Raw genomic sequence first — 19,097 nt, forward strand, 5'->3', positions numbered from 1 at the left:
TTTGTGTATATATGTAGACTCTTTGTGTGTACATGTGTAGACAGTGTGTACATGTGTAGACAGTGTGTAGACTGTGTGTACATGTGTAGACAGTGTGTACATGTGTAGACAGTGTGTACATGTGTAGACAGTGTGTACATGTGTAGACAGTGTGTATTTGTGTAGACTGTGTGTATATGTGTAGACAGTGTGTACATGTGTAGACAGTGTGTACATGTGTAGACTGTGTGTATGTGTGTAGACTGTGTGTATGTGTGTAGACTGTGTGTATATGTGTAGACAGTGTGTACATGTGTAGACTGTGTGTACATGTGTAGACTGTGTGTAGACAGTGTGTACATGTGTAGACAGTGTGTATGTGTGTAGACAGTGTGTATGTGTGTAGACAGTGTGTATATGTGTAGACTGTGTGTACATGTGTAGACAGTGTGTACATGTGTAGACAGTGTGTACATGTGTAGACAGTGTGTACATGTGTAAGACTGTGTGTACATGTGTAGACAGTATGTACATGTGTAGACAGTGTGTACATGTGTAGACTGTGTGTACATGTGTAGTCTGTGTACATGTGTAGACTGTGTGTACATGTGTAGTCTGTGTACATGTGTAAGACTGTGTGTACATGTGTAGACAGTATGTACATGTGTAGTCTGTGTACATGTGTAGACTGTGTGTACATGTGTAGTCTGTGTACATGTGTAGACAGTGTGTACATGTGTAGACTGTGTGTATATGTGTAGACAGTGTGTATGTGTGTATATGTGTAGACAGTGTGTATGTGTGTATGTGTGTATATGTGTAGACTGTGTGTAGACTGTGTGTATGTGTGTAGACAGTGTGTACATGTGTAGTCTGTGTACATGTGTAGACAGTGTGTACATGTGTAGACTGTGTGTATATGTGTAGACAGTGTGTATGTGTGTATATGTGTAGACAGTGTGTATGTGTGTATATGTGTAGACTGTGTGTATGTGTGTATATGTGTAGACTGTGTGTAGACTGTGTGTATGTGTGTAGACAGTGTGTACATGTGTAGACAGTGTGTATGTGTGTATATGTGTAGACTGTGTGTATGTGTGTATATGTGTAGACTGTGTGTAGACTGTGTGTATGTGTGTAGACAGTGTGTACATGTGTAGACAGTGTGTATGTGTGTATATGTGTAGACTGTGTGTATGTGTGTATATGTGTAGACTGTGTGTAGACTGTGTGTATGTGTGTAGACTGTGTGTATATGTGTAGACAGTGTACATGCATCTATGCAGGTATGTATTGGGGTGTTAAAGGGTCCTGATAGGCGCTCCTTCAGTGGAATCTCTTATTGCCGCAGTTTTAGTGTGTTTGGCGGTATGGCGGGTTTTGCAGGTGGTCCTGGCTGTTGTGGGACTGGGTGTTGGGGAGCAGGGTGCTGGGTTTGGTGGTATGGTGAGTCCTGCTGGTAGTGGTCCTGGCTTTTGGGGGACAGGGTGTTGTGGGACTGGGTGTTGGGGAGCAGGGTGCTGGGTTTGGTGGTATGGCGAGTCCTGCTGGTAAGCTGGTCCCGGGTGCTGGGGGACAGGGTGTTGGGGAGCAGGGTGCTGGGTTTGGTGGTATGGTGAGTCCTGCTGGTAAGCTGGTCCTGGGTGCTGGGGAGCAAGGTGTTGGGGGACAGGGTGTTGGGGAGCAGGGTGCTGGGTTTGGTGGTATGGGGATCCTGCTGGTAAGCTGGTCCCTGGTGCTGGGGGACAGGGTGTTGGAGAGGAGGGTGTTGGGGGACAGGGTGTTGGGGAGCAGGGTGCTGGGTTTACATTATTACATTACAGGCATTTAGCAGACGCTCTTATCCAGAGCGACTTACACAACTTTTACATAGCATTTAATGTACCTTATCAGTGGATTAAGAGAAATTTGGTTAGTACTTGCAGGGTAACGCAGGCCTACGGATCGACTGGCTTGGAAGCCAGTCTACCATGTGCTACCCGTCTCGGGTTTGGTGGTATGGTGGGTCCTGCTGGTCGTGACTGTTGGGGGACAGGGTGCTGTTATTTGACTGTTTTAAGGGTGGACAAGTTCGATTTTAAATTTGATTTCTAGATTGAGCACTCCCAATCTAGGATCCCTCTTATCGCTTGAATTCTCATAATTTGTTCTCGTGGCACTTTCACGATACACTTGTATCTCCATCCAGCACTTATATTGCACCTGTATTGTTATCTTGATGTTGTAGCTCATCGTCATGCTTCCTAGTTTGACTTACTTTCTGACTTAGCCTATGCTTACTGTTTGAACTGGACTTAATGTGTTCGTGGCTATGGATAGCTGTTACGTAATGAGTATTGTACCTTATCAGACCTTATCAGTTTTGTAGTTGTTCCAGCAACCTTTTGGTATGCACTTACAGTATGTCGCTTCCGATTAAAGCGCCTGCCAAATAAACGTAATGTAACTAGGAAAAAACGACAGATTTTTAGACAACCATTTGCAATTAAAAAAAAATAAATTGTTATCAGAACCGCAGACTCTGAATCTAGGAGCTCGTCTCTGTGGAGTGGCCCACAGGTCTTTCTGGGGCGAGCTGGCAGTGCGGCGGGGGCTGGGGGTGGGTGGGCTGGGGCTGGGGCTGGGGGGTGGCTGGGGGGGCTGAGGCAGGGCTGGGGGGGGCTGAGGGGGGGCTGTGGCTGGGCTGGGGGGTGGGGGGTGAGGGCTGAGGGGGGGCTGTGGCAGGGCTGTGGGGTGCTGGGGGGTGGTGGGAGTGAGGGGGGGCTGTAAATTGTGGTTAGCCGGGTTTGTGCCATGTCGGGAGCGGAAGCGGCGGGGATCGGGCCTGTCTGCGGCGCCCCTGGGCCCCCGAGGAGGGCCCGTCCCCACCTGCCCGCGCCGCAGGTACAGGTGCGCCGCCGGCGTTCCCGCGCCGCCATAAATCCGTAAAGAATTTGTCGGTCTTGTCAGCGCCTCTTCCTGGCTCCTCCCACCGCTCGGTCTGCTAGCCGCGTATCGTCCGCTAACGGCCGTCGCCGCCTGGGAACTCTGCCGTGGAGAGAGACCTTACTCCAGGCCGGCCAGTGGAGGATGGGCTCCCCTCTACAGCCGGGTTCCTCTCCACATTTCTTCCCATTGGGGAGTTTTTTTCTCGCTGTCGTTTGAGGGGTTTCTCCGCACTGGGAGTTTTTTTTTTTTTTTTTTTTTTTTTTAACCTCATGTACTTGCTATTTTGGGGTTCAGGCCTGGCGTTTGCTGTTTGCTCTGCCTCTTGCCTTGCTACTCTGTTAAGTGTCTTTGTGACAGTTCTCTGTAAAAAAGTGCTATACAAATGAAATAAAATTGAATTGAATTGGCCATGTACAGGGCTCTGTGTCTCTGGGTTGCTGAGCTGTGTTTCGGGGGGGCTCAGTGTGACCCTGTGGGGAGGGTTTAGTGCATTACATTACAGGCATTTGGCAGACGCTCTTATCCAGAGCGACATACAACAAAGTGTATAACCATAACCAGGAACAAGTATGACGAAACCCCTGGAGAGAAGTACCGGTCCAAGTGCAGGGAACAACCGCATAGTTCAACTTGGACCCTGATGGTTAAACTGATTAACACTAACAACGAGAACGGCAACAACGCAGTTTATGGAAAAAATACAAGCAGTAGTTAAGACAGTTAATGCACCTAAGTCACCTACGAAACAGCTGCCTAGTTACAACCCTAAGCTTACAGTCATTTACAGGGGGGTAGGGAGGGATGGGGAGAGGTGCAGCCTGAAGAGGTGAGTCTTCAGTCGTCGTTTGAAATGGGTCAGTGTCTCAGCTGTTCTGACCTCCACAGGGAGGTCATTCCACCATCGTGGGGTCAGAACAGACAGGAGACGTGTTCTGGAAGTGCAGGTGCGAAGAGGGGGAGGTGCTAGGCGTCCTGAGGTAGCAGAACGGAGGGATCTGGCTGGCATGTAGGGTTTGAGATAAAGTTGAACATTAGTGGTGTCACATAACGAAGCAGGAAGCAGGTCTTCTGCACTTTGCCCGTTTATAAAGGTGCTGTTTTGCAGATAAAGAAGGGGTACCCCCAGCACCTTTATAAACGGGCAAAGTGCAGAAGACCTGCTTCCTAATGTGACACCACTAATGTTCAACTCTTACACACTTACCGTGTTCATGGTTCAGCTCTTGCACATCTACCATGTTCAGTTCTTACACACTGAACACAGTGAGTGTGCAAGGACTGAACACGGTAAGTGTGTAAGGGCTGAACACGGAAAGTGAACACACTTACTGTGTTCTGTTTTTACACACCATGTTCAATGTTCAGCTCTTACACACTCACCGTGTTCAGCGTTAAGCCCTCTCACACTGTGTTCAGTGTTAAGCTCTCTCACTGTGTTCAGTTCACACGTCAGTGTTAAGCTCTCTCACACTGCTTTCAGCGTTAAGCTCTCGCACTGTGTTCAGCTCTCTCACACTGCGTTCAGCGTTAAGCTCTCTCACACTGTGTTCAGCGTTCAGCTCTCTCACACTGCTTTCAGCGTTCAGCTCTCTCACACTGTGTTCAGTGTTAAGCTCTCTCACACTGTGTTCAGCGTTAAGCTCTCTCACACTGCGTTCAGCGTTAAGCTCTCTCACACTGCGTTCAGCTCTCTCACACTGGTTCAGGTTAAGCTCTCTCCACTGTCAGCGTCAGCTCTCACACTGTGTTCAGCGTTCAGCTCTCTCACACTGTGTTCAGCGTTAAGCTCTCTCACACTGTTCAGTGTTAAGCTCTCTCACACTGTGTTCAGTGTTAAGCTCTCTCACACTGTGTTCAGCGTTAAGCTCTCTCACACTGTGTTCAGTGTTAAGCTCTCTCACACTGTGTTCAGTGTTAAGCTCTCTCACACTGTGTTCAGCGTTAAGCTCTCTCACACTGTGTTCAGTGTTCAGCTCTCTCACACTGTGTTCAGTGTTAAGCTCTCTCACACTGTGTTCAGTGTTAAGCTCTCTCACACTGGTTCAGTGTTAAGCTCTCTCACACGTGTTCAGCGTTACTCTCACTGCTTATGTTACTCTCCACACTGTGTTCAGTAGCCTTCACACGGTTCAGTGTTAAGCTCTCACACTGTGTTCAGTGTTAAGCTCTCTCACACTGTGTTCAGCGTTAAGCTCTCTCACACTGTGTTCAGTGTTCAGCTCTCTCACACTGTGTTCAGTGTTAAGCTCTCTCACACTGTTCAGCGTTAAGCTCTCTCGCACTGCGTTCAGTGTTCAGTGTTAAGCTCTCTTGCGCTGTGTTCAGCTCTGACACACTTGCTGCATTTCCTCTCAGCCCGAGCGGAGCGCAGGAAGTTGAGCGTTCCACCCGGTGTTCCGTGTTCTTTCCTCTTTATCCCTCTCCAGGTGGAATCTTTTTTCACTTCTGTTCTTTTTTTTTTCTTTTCTTTTCTTTTCTTTTCTTTTCTTAAAGTCAGACTCGGGGAAAATCTTGCCGCCAGGTGTTCTCCGGCCGGCCAAAGAATGTTCCGGATGTCGCAGATAACGTTGCTCGAAGAGAAGAGTCTCTGTGGCGTTGAGACGCGTCGGCACCATTTCAGCACTGACGGCAGTTCCCCCCCCCCCCACCGTGGTGCCACACCCCACCCCACTCCTAACTCCACAGTCATTTGCCCTGATTGCACAGACAGCCCTTACCCAGAAACCCTCCCGTTTTTGGGGGCCGTGCGAATGAGAGCCGAATGGTGCTCAGACAGTTTGCCGCTCGTCGTTTACAGACACGTTTCCTTTTCGGCGTTAATGTGAACAATGTTAGCGTGACGCACCAATGGATCAGACATCAAGCAGAACTTAAATCCGTCCAGCTGCCTTGTTTCTTGCAGTTTCTAGAATAAGGGGAGCACCCTCCCATCTCCCATCTCTCTGTCAAAGTAGGGCACACGGAGGCCAGAAAGGGGTCTGGCATCGCAGCCGCGGTGTGTAACAGGGTTTAGGCTCGTCACCCGGGGGACTGGACGTGTCAGACGAGAAGAGCTGCCTTTTTTTTTCTTTTTTTTCTCCTGAGCGATGCGCAGTTGTGCGCAGTTGTGCGCAGTGAGGCGTGTAACGGGACACTGCGCTGTCTGCAGGGGGAAATGCACACAAAGGTCATGGAATGCCTCCGCTTGGTATGAAATCAGGTGACTCAACAGCCGGGAGGACAAGAAGGTGTGGGAAAATAGGAGTGGCTCTGTATGTTGGTCCACTAATTCACTGTGTGGGTGAGGCGGCAGTGTAGTATAATGGGTAAGGAGCTGGTCTCAGGTTCGCTTCCCTGGTAGGACACTGCCATTGTACCCTTGAGCAAGGTGCTTAACCTGCATTGCTTCAGTATAAATCCAACTGTATAAATGGATGCAAATGTAAGAAGTTGTGTGAGTCGCTCTGGATAAGAGTGTCTGCTAAATCCCTGTAATGTAATGGATTGGCCCCATGGTCTGGTACCTGTGAAGGCTCTGTTCCAGTGTGTGGATGGGCCCCATGGTCTGGTATCTGTTAAGGCTCTGTTCCAGTGTGTGGATGGGCCCCATGGTCTGGTACCTGTTAAGGCTCTGTTCCAGTGTGTGGATGGGCCCCATGGTCTGGTATTTGTTAAGGCTCTGTTCCAGTGTGTGGATGGGCCCGGTAGTCTGGTATCCAGTATGAACTGTGCCAGTGGTTACCGTGGTGACTGCCTCGCTGGGCGGCATATAATTGGCCGTTGCATCGCCCAGGGATGTGCGTCATGCACAGAGGTGCACAGCAGTGTCTGTGACTCCGGATCATGCACAGAGCTGTACAGAAGTGTCTGTGACTCTGCCTCTGCACAGAAGTTTCTGTGACTCTGCGTCATGCACAGAGCTGCTCAGCAGTGTCTGTGACTCCGGATCATGCACAGAGCTGTACAGAAGTGTCTGTGACTCTGCCTCTGCACAGAAGTGTCTGTGACTCTGCCTCTGCACAGAAGTGTCTGTGACTCTGTGTCTGCACAGAAGTGTCTGTGACTCTGCGTCTGCTCAGAAGTGTCTGTGACTCTGCCTCTGCACAGAAGTGTCTGTGACTCTGCCTCTGCACAGAAGTGTCTGTGACTCTGTGTCTGCACAGAAGTGTCTGTGACTCTGCGTCTGCTCAGAAGTGTCTGTGACTCTGCGTCTGCTCAGCAGTGTCTGTGACTCTGCGTCTGCACAGAGCTGCTCAGCAGTGTCTGTAACTCTGCCTCTGCACAGAGCTGCACAGAAGTGTCTGCGACTGTGCGTCTGCACAGAGCTGCACAGAAGTGTCTGCGTGCGGTTAGCTGCTGTGCTGGGGAGAGAACAGAAGCCACAGCTTGGGAGCATGTGTTGCGGAGGAGAGCGCTCCGGCAGGCCTGCGCTCTCACGGGACGACAGCGCGGCTGGCGGCCAGGGGGCCGGCTCACGAGCGCGATTCAGGCGCTCGTATTTTGGGAGTAAACGGGACGGGGGGGGCGGGGCGTACGGCGCGGGCAGAGCCGTTTTACGACAACCTTCCGCTCCCGATCGAGTCGCTTATTTGGGCTTGGAGCAGCGCGCTGCAAACTCTGGGGATTTTCCAAGACCTGGCTTAATACGGTGTTAGATACTATCGTGTCTGTTGGTAATCAGAGCGCTGATTTAGGCAGGAAAATGGTGCGCATTGTTGGGCTGAACGGCCTGTTCTCGTCACTATGGTGTGCTGTGTTATGCTGATAAATGCCCACGTGCACTCAGGCTCTCTGTGGACGCTAGGCACGCTGGCTGTTGTGAACCCCTGAAACACGCCGGATTAATAAGACTGTTGTTATGTCACCTTGCCCATAGCAAAGGCAGGGCCGCTCCACCAATCGCAGAGAACACTGGTGACAAACAACGGAACAACACTCGACTGCGATTGGTGGAAAATCTCTGGCTACTTCCTGATGATTCGCACAGGAACCCTGGAAGCGGTGCCGGTGAGAAAGTGTCCACCGGTCACCATTGGTGTTCTTCTATTGGTTGTTACCTACATGCTCAGTGATTGGTGGAGCTCCTCTTTGTTTTTTTTAAACTTGTACAGTGACCTCAATGTTTTATTCCTGCAGCTTGTGTGCGTGCATTTGTGTGTGTGTGTCTGTGTGTGTGTGTGCGTGAGGTGGGAAGTACCAGTAGAGGTGATAGTCATTTACAATTATTTCTAACCCTAACACCTCCTCATCGCAGGATCGCCGCTGTTGCTGTTCGCGAACCGAAGAGACGTGCGATTGGTGGACGCCGAGGCGGGGTGGGCGGAGTCGGCGGTGGTAGTCAGCGGCCTGGAGGACGCTGCGGCGGTGGACTTCCTGTTCTCCGAGGGCCTGATCTTCTGGACGGACGTCAGCGAGGAAGCCGTCAAGCAGACGTACTACAACCAGTCCAGCGGCGGTAGGCGTCCCGAACTTACACCCCCACCCTTCGTACGGCAGTGTAGCATAATGGGTTAGGAACTGAACTTATTACATTACATTATAGGCATTTAGCAGACGCTCTTATCCAGAGCGACGTACAACAAGTGCATTGGTTCACGATGTAGAGGTGCAAAAGAAACACTAGAGAGAAGTAAGGATCGTAGTGCCAGAAGTGACCACATCGATCAGGACTCCAACCCTGTAGAGTAAGCTACATAACTGTAGAGTAACTTATAACCTAAAAGGTCACTGGTTCCATTACTGGGTAGGACACTGCCCTTGAGCTAAAGGTACTTAACCTGCATTGCTTCAGTACACATCCAGCTGTGTAACTGGATGCAATGTGTAAGTCCCTCTAAGAGCATCTGCTAAATGCCTGTAATGTTATTAAAAGACGCAGTGCAGCTGGCGCAGTGTTTGAGCACCGTCTTTGTGCTTCCCGTGTGCTTTTAATGGCGTGTTGAGTTGCCGTAAAGCTGCCTTAGAGAGCACTGAGCTGGGATCAGTTTTGCCTTTTTTGTTCATTATGGGTAAAAGCTGGTAAATGAACAGAGGAAAGCTGCTCCTGCATCAGCAGTCCTGCTCCTGCACCTTACTGAACCCGTGTTTAGCAATTGTCTACGACCATGAAATGCACTTTTTGTACGTCGCTTTGGATAAAAGCGTCTGCCAAATGAATGTAATGTAAAAAATGTAATGGGATGCCTCATCGGCACGGCGGCCTGATCTGGGGTCAGTTTTAGCCTTTTGGCTCGTAATGGAGGAGGTTTTGCAGTGTGGCTGTGGAAAGCTGATCCAGGCTCAGTGTTCCTGCCTTTGTGAACGCAGTTCCCTGCGTTGAGGAGAGGAGGCGGTGTGGAGACCTGCCTGCGCTCAGATTTACCTGCACGGCTGTGCGGTAGTGCTTAGGCACCTGGGCCTTGTGCCTTTTTAAAAGGGTGCTGGGCTAGTTTCTCAGGTGGGGCATTGCACCTGGTACACTGGACCAAGATGCTTAACCTAAATTGCTTCCGTAGATGTCCTGCTGTATGGTGGTACTGTATGAAAACCCTGCTGGAGATTCCAGCTATGACCAGCTGTGGGATTTTTAAGATGGTTTATGAAGGTTTCAGCTGTGTTTTCAGCACTTGTAGCTGGTTATAGCTGGTCTGTGGGTTGTCAAGGCTGGTCTCTAGCTGGGCAAAGCTGGTTAAGTTGGTAGAGTAAACTGGTGGTTAAACTGGTGGACTAGCTGACTGTATTGGCTGATCAGCTAGGGAACAGCTGTTTGACCAGCTAAAAGTGTGGAAAACACAGCTTTAACCAGCTTGACCGCTTCAGGCTGGTTTAAGCTAGAATTCTCAGCATGGATAAATTAAGCTGTCTTAATCACTCTGTATAGGAATGTCTTCCTGTAATTTTATAAAATTAATGGTGCTAAATACTTTTGTGTCTTATAGCTGTGAAGGAAGGCGTGCTGGGTAATGGGCAGAAGGTGGTGGTGTCGGGGCTGGACTCGCCCGACGGCCTGGCCTGTGATTGGCTGGGCCGCAAGCTCTACTGGACTGACTCTGAGACCAACCGCATCGAGGTGGCCAACCTAGACGGCACCTTCCGGAAAGTTCTGTTCTGGCAGGACCTGGACCAGCCCCGGGCCATCGCGCTCAACCCCGCCCACCGGTGAGTGCTGCCCCCCCCCCCCCCTTTTTTTTCCTTCCTGGGTCATCCAGGGGTCGCGGTGCACACCCTGTCGCTTGGCAACCATCGGCCTGGATCTTTCCTCATGCCATATTTGTAGTCGGTGACCCCCCCCCCACCCCACCCCAACCCAACCCCCAATCCCAGAATGCCTTGGGGCAGCGGTGATGTGCATACCGTTCGTTCAGCTGCGTCTGTTTCCTGTTCTTGTTGCGCAGGTCAGCCTCTGCTTGACCCCCCCCCGTCCCGCCCCCCCCCTCCTCCCCGCAGTCTTCCTCCGAGGGCTGGAGGTTTCCCCCTTTCTGCTGTGTGTGTGTGGGGGGGGGGGCATTGTGGGCGGGGCTCTAAATCAGATGTTCTCATTGTTCAGGCACATGTAACCACATCCAGGAGTAGGCCCCAGTCCAGTGAGTCAAATACCTGTTTATATAGAGCAGGAGAAACCACCTCCTCAGATCCTTTCACATTGAAGGAGAAACCATCTCCTAAGATCCTTTCACACTGAAGGAGAAACCATCTCCTAAGATCCTTTCACACTGAAGGAGAAACCATCTCCTAAGATCCTTTCACACTGAAGGAGAAAACCACCTGATGTATAGCCATCATTACATAGGGGTTTAGTTGGGGGGGGGGGTCCACATATGGCTCCCCTGCCACCTGGTTGGCCTTAAAAAAAAAAAACCAAAAACCAAAAAAAACTTTGGTGTTAATCCTGGAGTGCCGTTTAGAGCTGGCCTGCGCAGTGTGGTATAAACTGCCCTTTGATCTGTTCGCCCATGTGCGAACTGACGCCTCACAAACAACACCCTAACTGGCTCAGCCAATCACAGCGCTCGTTTAGACGCCTCTGCTGCGTTTTCCCCCCGTCGGCAGCACTTCCTGATTGTTTACTGGAAATCGCAAATTTTTTGCAAGCCACCATAAAAAAAACCCTTCAAAGGAAGGAAGAGGAACATGGTTGTTTTTTTTGGGCAGTTGTCCGTGTATGGGGGTATAGGAAACCCAGGCTTGGGTTAAATGCTTGTTTAAAGACCTGCTACTCGTACTGTCTAGACTTAAGGCTCTGTTCCAGTGTTTGGATGTTAAGGCTCTGTTCCAGTGTGTGGATGGGCCCCATGGCCTGGTATCTGTTAAGGCTCTGTTCCAGTGTGTGGATGGGCCCCATGGGCTGGTATCTGTTAAGTCGTCCAGTGTGGATGGCCATGTCTGGTATTTAAGGCTCTGTTCCTGTGTGTGGATGGGCCCCATGGTCTGGTATCTGTTAAGGCTCTGTTCCAGTGTGGATGGCCCATGTCTGGTATCTGTTAGGCTCGTTCCAGTGTGTGATGGTCCCATGGCTGTATCTGTTAAGGCTCTGTTCCAGTGTGGTGGTATGTGGCCTTTCCAAAGGGTCCTGGTATCTGTTAAGGCTCTGTTCCAGTGTGTGGATGGGCCCCATGGGCTGGTATCTGTTAAGGCTCTGTTGCAGTATGTGGATGGGCCCCATGGGCTGGTATCTGTTAAGGCTCTGTTCCAGTGTGTGGATGGGCCCCATGGTCTGGTATCTGTTTAGGGGAGATGGGAGCATGATTGAGCATTCCGGATTGGGAGAGACAAAAAATGCCTGTTTGAAATACTTTATCCCACAGCTGCCCAGTTTTGCCCCTGGAGATCTTCACCCCTGTAGGTTTTCATTTCAACCCTAATTTGGCACACCTGATTCTACCAATAAGCAGCTCAGTGAGATCTCCAGCTGTTGGATGAGGTGTGGCTGTGTTATGGTTGGAGTGAAAAAACCTACAAGACCGTAGATCTCCAGGAACAGGATCGGGCGGCCCTGCTTCGTCCGTTTGGATTCCGGTTAAATTTGAAAACATTCCTGAGGACCGCTGTGAATTTCCAATTGGATCCTTTTTCCGTAAGAAATCCCGTCCTGGAGATTAGAGGAAATTGTTAATTTTATTCAGTACCATGCAGGAATTTTACTGGAACCCGGTTAAGCCGTTTCAGGTAATTACTGTGTTTGACCAAGCTGGATTTGGTGATGTTATCGTCCCACTATGTTTGTTTTCGGGAGTACACCGTGCTCAAATCTGGTCAAAGGTCGCCGTGCTTAGTCTTGCGTAAACAGGCAAAGGGTGAGATCAACCATGTCTTTAATGTCTAAAGGTTTATAGGTAACAAGGAGACTCAACAGAGATTTAATTTTAAAAAAATGTTTCTGCTTGCGCATTTTTGAATGCGCACAGTTTTCTGTCATTTGTTGGACCGGAGTTGCATTGCAGACAGTTTTTTTTCTTCCCTGTAACCTTCCCCTCTTGCGAAGATCTACAAAGAAAGGTTAATTGCACTTTCTGTCTTTCTGTTCCCTGGAAGCTCTGGAGTTTCCCCTTTTCATTTTGAGAGAGGGAGAGGGAGAGGGAGAGAGGGAGGGAGAGAGGGAGAGAGAGACAGACAGACAGAGAGAGAGAGAGAGAGAGAGAGAGAGAGAGAGGGAGAGAGAGACAGACAGAGAGAGAGAGAGGGAGAGAGAGAGGGAGAGAGATTGAAGTGGAGCCTCTCTGCTCTGCCTGGGTGGAGTTGGAGCCTCTTGCTCCCTGCGCAAGATTGAGTTACAATGTGGGAAGGGTCACAGGGGCCACGTCTTGAATATTTATTTTATTTTTATTTTTTGTGCTTAAATACTTTCATATCTGCTCCCCCCCCCGGCCAAGACGTTTTTCTTTCCGAAGGTATTTCATGCCCTGAGTCTGTAAGGATGCATTCTGCTGCACGCTTCCCTGAAGTCAAACAGGCAGAAATGGCCGACCGTCCGTCTTTGAAAAGCTCAGGTTTTTTTTTTTTTTTTGACGTTTGGACGTGCTGTCAATGTCAGTATTTCGCGTGAGTTGTTTGCTTAGCCGGGGGAGTTCTTGTCCTGGCTGACCTGGATAAGGGACGTTCACCTGTTTACTCAGCTGCTTAAGAACCGAAGCATTCGAGCTTCGGCGTGTTCTGCTTCGGGCCAGAACGGCAGCTGGCCTCCCTGGGACATTACGGATCGGCTGATCTCTTAACTGCTAAATCACACCGATGTCTGCGTCCTGCCCTCTCTTAAAAATCACATCGGAAAATATGCTAGTCTCCCCCCCAAACGCTACTCGAGTGAACTAGTGCTCAGGCTGATTCATGGTGGAGAAGTTTTCAGTCTCGAGTCTTTTCATTGTTGGGAAAAAAAAGAGCAATCAAGTGGTGATTCCTCTTCTGTTCGTTTGCTAATTTTACATTGCTGCTGTGGTGATGTAGTTTCCTTTTCTTTTGTGCAGTTCCTTTTTAGAGCTCTTTGTTGAGTGTGTGAGGCAAGTTATGTTTTAGGGACACAGACCATCACAGCAAAAAATAAATAAATAAATAAATGAATAGTCCAAGGAAAATTTAAAGATGTTTTCTCAGTTTTATTGTTTGATGAGGGTTAAACATGCTTTTGTGCCTTGGCTGGAGCCTGGCCTTGTGTGGAACAGAAGCAGGGGGCTCAATTATTTCATTGGCCCCAGGACAAGCTACTCTGAGTGGGTCCGTCTAAACCCTTTGCCCCTGTGAGGTAGCCTCACCATTGTTTGCGTTTGAAGACCCCCGTTATTGTCTTTAAAAAAATTTTTTTGTCTTACATTCTTTCCAGCTGCCGAAAGGAGACAATAATGTGATTTATGATCACGTTAAAAAGAAAAATAAGAAAAATGGACTGGCCTTTTTTGAATTAAACAGATGGGGGGGGGAGAGAAAGCCTTTCTTCGGGTTCCAGAGGTTTTGGAACGCCAGACAGATGACGCTGAGCAGCCAGATCTCTTGATGTCGGAGCTTACCGAGGTGTTTTTTTGTCCGCGAGCGTACATACCTGGTGCGCCTGAACGCTGCGCCTGAACGCCGCGCACGGGCCCGACCGACTTTCCCCTCCCCAGTCCCTCCGAAGACTCTGCGCTCCCCACCGTCTTATTTAGGAAAAGAAGCAAATTGTTTTTGTGCAGCACGGGCTGTATTAGGTCTTGTTATGGCTTCGCCGACGGCCCTGTTTTCCGTCTGAGCGTGGCGCACGGTCACGGGCGGTTGGGAGGCGGGGGGGCTGATTGATTTTGAGTTCCCTGAGCCCCGGTATTCCCGGCTGTGGCTCAGCGCCACCCGCGAGTGCTGTTATCCCTGGAAAAACTGATCCGACTGTCCGATCGAATTTCTTCCTTTACACCGGGGGGTGGGGGGGGGGGGTGTCCAGTCTTATCCAAAAAAGAGGCCCATGTGGGTTCGCATTTTTGTTTTAGCCCAGCACCAAGTCACCTGATTCTACTCCTCGAGTTCTTGATGGGAGAACCGTGATTGGTTAATTGGGTAATTAGCTGAATGGGGTGTTGTCATGCTGCGCTAAATCAAAAGCCTGTACCCCCACATCTGCCCCTTTTCTGGGTAAGCGCGCCCCTGATTTTAGACTGCGGCGTGTAGACAATGCGTATTTCATCGAGTCACCGTAAAAGACCTCGTGAAATCTTACCGTTCTAGAACGTTCATCGTGCCACCATCTTGGCCCCCCTTCCACCCAAAGAGGGCTGTGTAGCCGCGTAGCATCTTGCTAATTTTTTTTGCTGGAACCTTCTTTTATTAAAACGGATCGAACGCTCGTGTCCCCCTCAAAGGTTTCGCGGTGTCTGGAAGGCTTGGAGTGGAACAGCCGCCGCCCGGCAACGGCACCATCGGGTGGAGCGCTTCCCTTTCTCTAGAGCGCGGCTCACACCAAAACGCTGTGTGGCTGTCACGTTACGGCGGCGGCGGCTGGAACAGGAGTCCATCTGGAAGGGGGGAGGGGGCTTAGGAAGGATTCTTGTTTATTAAGGAGTTTACAGGGCCCTTCGCAAATGCGCCTTGGCAGCCGAGCGCTGGCATTTAATTGTCTTTTCGCTCCGCGTCTCTCTGGGAGTTTTTTTTTTCCTCCTCCTCTCTCTCGTTTAGCCGTGGTTCCTGAGCGAGGCCGAGCCGCCATCGCTCTTCATCCGCAGCCACGCCAGCGACCGAACTCAAATTGGAGCAAATTAAAGCCGGGGGGCTGGGAGCGAGGGCGGTAATGGAGATGAATGTGCCTGCGCGGTTTGGAGCTGCGAGGCTGACTAATGGAGCTTAGCGGGGGGGGGGGGGGCGGGGGGGCGGGGGGGGCGTTTTAGGTGCACTCAGTCTCTTTGGTAGCGTCGCTGGTTGATAAGCGTTTCCGTTGGCGACATGCTTGCCTGTGCTCCTCCCCTGAGTCCTCAGGCTTGTCTCCCCCCCCCCCCCCCAAAGCCCCCCCTCAGCTTTAATTGATTTCCCTGCCTGGCTGGACAAAGGAATGCAGTCCGTTTGATGGCCGAAAATTTGTCAGTTGGTGTACCTTAGTGCATTCTGATGAGGTGGCAGCCCTTCAGTCTGTGTGCGAGTTTTATTTGTTGTCTTTGCTGTTCTGTTTTTTGTTTGAAAATGTATGAGCATTAGCGAGAGTCTGTAAGTGGTATGCAGATGTTCTAATCATTCAATAATTGGCTTTCCCTCCTGATGTATTTACATCCATACAGACACATGTACGCGCACACGCATGCACACACACTCTCTCTATCACTCATGTGCGCACAATCACACTTACACTTTATCACTCTTACGCACACACAGGCACACATGCATGTGCGCGCGCACGCACACACACTCACTCACACACACACACACACTCAGCCCCACACACAGACTCTCTCACACACACACACACACACACACACACACACGCACTCACACACACACACACACACACACACACACACACACACTCAGCCCCACACGCAGACTCTCTCACACACACACACGCACACACACACCCTGCTGGTGTCCCTCCCATACTGAAGCAGCACTGTGTTGGAGCAGGTCCAGTGGCTGCAGATCTCTATCTCTGTCTATAGCCTGTTATTTATCTCCTCTGGGAAGGAAATAAATATTAAGTGGAAATGTGTGTTTGGAGGCAGACGGGCCCTCACACGCGCCTGGCCCGATAAGGCTTGTCTTTAGAAACGCGGCGGCGTTTGAAAGCGCGCTCTGCGTGTGTGTGTGTGTGTGTGTGTGTGTGTGTGTGTGTGTGTGTGTGTGTGTGTGTGTGTGTGTGTGTGTGTGTGTGTGTGTGTGTGTGTGTGTTCAGTCTCGCTCTGCTACGGTCTGTGTGTGTGTGTGTGTGTGTGTGTGTGTGTGTGTTGAGTCTCGTCTCGGTGTGTGTGTGTGTGTGTGTGTGTGTGTGTGTGCGTGTGTGTGTGTGTGTGTGTGTGTGTTGAGTCTCTCTCTGGTGTGTGTGTGTGTGTGTGTTGAATCTCTCTCCGCTACAGTGTGTGTGTGTGTGTTGAGTCTCGCTCGGTGTGTGTGTGTGTGTGTGTGTGTGTGTGTGTGTGTGTGTGTGTGTGTGAGTCTCGCTCGGTGTGTGTGTGTGTGTGTGTGTGTGTGTGTGTGTGTGTGTGTGTGTGTGTGTGTTGAGTCTCGCTCGGTGTGTGTGTGTGTGTGTGTGTGTGTGTGTGTGTGTGTGTGTGTGTGTGTGTGTGTGTTGAGTCTCGCTCGGTGTGTGTGTGTGTGTGTGTGTGTTGAGTCTCTCTCCGCTCCGGTGGAGCTTCCGTCTCCATCCCTCCTCCGGGTCTGTCACGGAGAGGGAGAATAATCTGGGGAAGGAGATCTGGCTGGGTTGAGACGCAGTGGATTGCGTGCATTAGGCGCGCAAGCGTGTGTGTGTGTGTGTGTGTGTGTGTGTGTGTGTGTGCCTGTAACCACCACATGTGTGTGTGCATGCGTGCATATGTGTGTGTGCTTGTGTCCATGTGTGTGTATGTGCCTGTTTATGTGTGGTCTGTAGTGTGTGGTGGCAAGAGAAGTATTTTATATAAACATTTTTATTGGAAAAATGTGATGGTTATGGCATTATAAATAATGATAACTAATGTACATTTCATCCCTGCTGTTCTTATATACACCACAATTTTTTCTGTTCTTCTTTTTAATGGTGGTTTAATGATAGAGATTTCTGACTAGCCTACACATCTACGTGACAATGGTCGTGAGCCATTTTTTAAATGAACTGCGTGGTAATGACAGCCATGACAAATGATTGACACCGCGCCGCGTCCAATCCCCTTGCGCAGCTACATGTACTGGACGGACTGGGGGGAGGAGCCCCGGATCGAGCGGGCGGGCATGGACGGCAGCAGCAGGAAGATCATCGTGGAGACGGACATCTACTGGCCCAACGGCCTCACCATCGACCTGGACGAGCAGAAGCTGTACTGGGCCGACGCCAAGCTGAGCTTCATACACCGGGCCAACCTGGACGGATCCGCCCGGTCAGTCTCCCTCTCCCCCTCTCCCCCTCTCCCTCTTTCCTTCTCCCTCTCTCTCCCCCTCTCCCTCTTTCCTTATCCCTCTCTCTCCCTCTCTCCCTCTTTCCTTATCCCTCTCTCTCCCCCTCTCCTTCTCCTTTTTTTCCCTCTCTCTCTTTTACCCGCTCTGGTTCCTCTCCTCTGATCCATCTTTTGCATACGAACCCACATTTACGAAACATAGGCAAATTTAAAAAAAGATTTTTAAGCTTTGATTACTGTGTTATATCTGCGACATCCCTAGTCCTGTGTAGTGCAGAGGTATAAGTACTCGCCTACCACCACAGTCCCCGGCAGCAGTACTTCCGGCTTGGGGCGCCTGTTCAGCAGGGAGGGGATCTGGGGTGAACCTCCGCACGCGTTAAGCTCTTCCAGTGAAACTCCTCGCTTTCAGGTGAAAAGAAGCGGCTGGTGACTCCACATGTATCGGAGGAGGCATGTGGTAGTCTGCACCCTACCCAGACCGATATAGGAGACCGCCTCGACCACGACCGTGATACACCATGGGAATTGGTATAACGACTAAATTGGGAATTGGGGAGAAAATGGCAAAAAAAATCGGGGGGGGCCTGCAGAGCTGAAGGCCCGGAATGGGAAGAGTGTCCAGTACAGTGACATCACAGGCAGTGACATCACAGGCAGACCTGACTGCTGTTTCCTCATCCCCATTTGGCTCCCATTACATTTACATTTACACCCCCCATCTCTCTGTTCTCTCTCTTTCCCTCTCACTCAGACTCTCTCTCTCTCTCTCTCTCTCTCCCCCTCTCTCACTCAGACTTTCTATGTCTCTCTCCCTCAGACTCTCTCTGTCTCTCTCTCTCCCTCTCTCACTCAGACTTTCTATGTCTCTCTCCCTCTCTCTCTCTCTACCCCTCTCCTTCCTTCCCTCACTCTCGCTCTCTCTCTCATACTCTCGTACTCTAGCCTCTGTCTCTCTCCTGTAGAGCAGGGGTGATTGATGACGATTGCTCCACTGTAGAACCGCACTGGTTTGCCCAACATGTGGCACCCCCACCCCCCCCACCGTATGTCTCCTCTGATCTCTCCCGCCATATTTACCAGGGGGGCAGGGGTTGGGGGGGGGCATACAGGGGCTCTCCTGCATCGTAACTCACCCCCCCCCTTTGTCCCCCCCCCCCACGTCCCCCAATGTTAAAACAAGCACCCCAGTAATGACCAAAGCAGATGCTGCCTGACAGGTTGTTGAAAGACCGATTTGTTTCATCCCCCTCTGGTAAAGCAGTGTGAGCGAGGGATTGGTTTTTAAAGTTTTATTTATTTATTTTCTGCGCACGCTATGGATGGCCGGGCCGTCCTAAACCAGGCCAGAGGCTTCGGCCTGCGCTGCTTGTGTTAACTCGCACATTATCACAGAGCCGTTTCACTGCGTTCAGCGTGAATTTGCTCAGCTGTTTCGCAACAAGACATAGCCGTTTTTAATCTGTCATATGGTCCGGTCCAGCTTTGCGGGGGGGGGGGGGGGAATTGCTGGAAGTCTTATAAGAAAGAAAGTTAACTGACATCATATTTAACAGTTTATGGTGATTTGTGTGTGTGTGTGAGAGAGAGCGAGTGATAGTCTGTGTTTTTTTGTGTCACTATGCGTGTGTGTGTGCATGTGCGTCACTGTGTGTGTACATGTGCGTCACTGTGTGTATGTGTGTGTGTGTGCGCGCGTTTGTG

The 19,097-nt window shown here is 50.5% G+C and overlaps 1 protein-coding gene across 1 annotated transcript in view; it reads left to right on the top strand.

The window, feature by feature from the left end:
* lrp5 (low density lipoprotein receptor-related protein 5) overlaps positions 1 to 19,097 on the top strand; it is an 83,778-nt gene that overhangs the window by 5,545 nt on the left and 59,136 nt on the right. The window contains exons 2-4 of the mRNA XM_064311964.1: positions 8,141 to 8,341; positions 9,804 to 10,023; positions 17,178 to 17,375. Of these exons, the coding sequence (XP_064168034.1) occupies positions 8,141 to 8,341; positions 9,804 to 10,023; positions 17,178 to 17,375 (619 nt within the window). The remainder of the gene's footprint in view (positions 1 to 8,140; positions 8,342 to 9,803; positions 10,024 to 17,177; positions 17,376 to 19,097) is intronic.

Source organism: Anguilla rostrata, chromosome 16 (assembly GCF_018555375.3).
Source record: "Anguilla rostrata isolate EN2019 chromosome 16, ASM1855537v3, whole genome shotgun sequence".
In the NCBI taxonomy this organism is placed as follows: domain Eukaryota; kingdom Metazoa; phylum Chordata; class Actinopteri; order Anguilliformes; family Anguillidae; genus Anguilla; species Anguilla rostrata.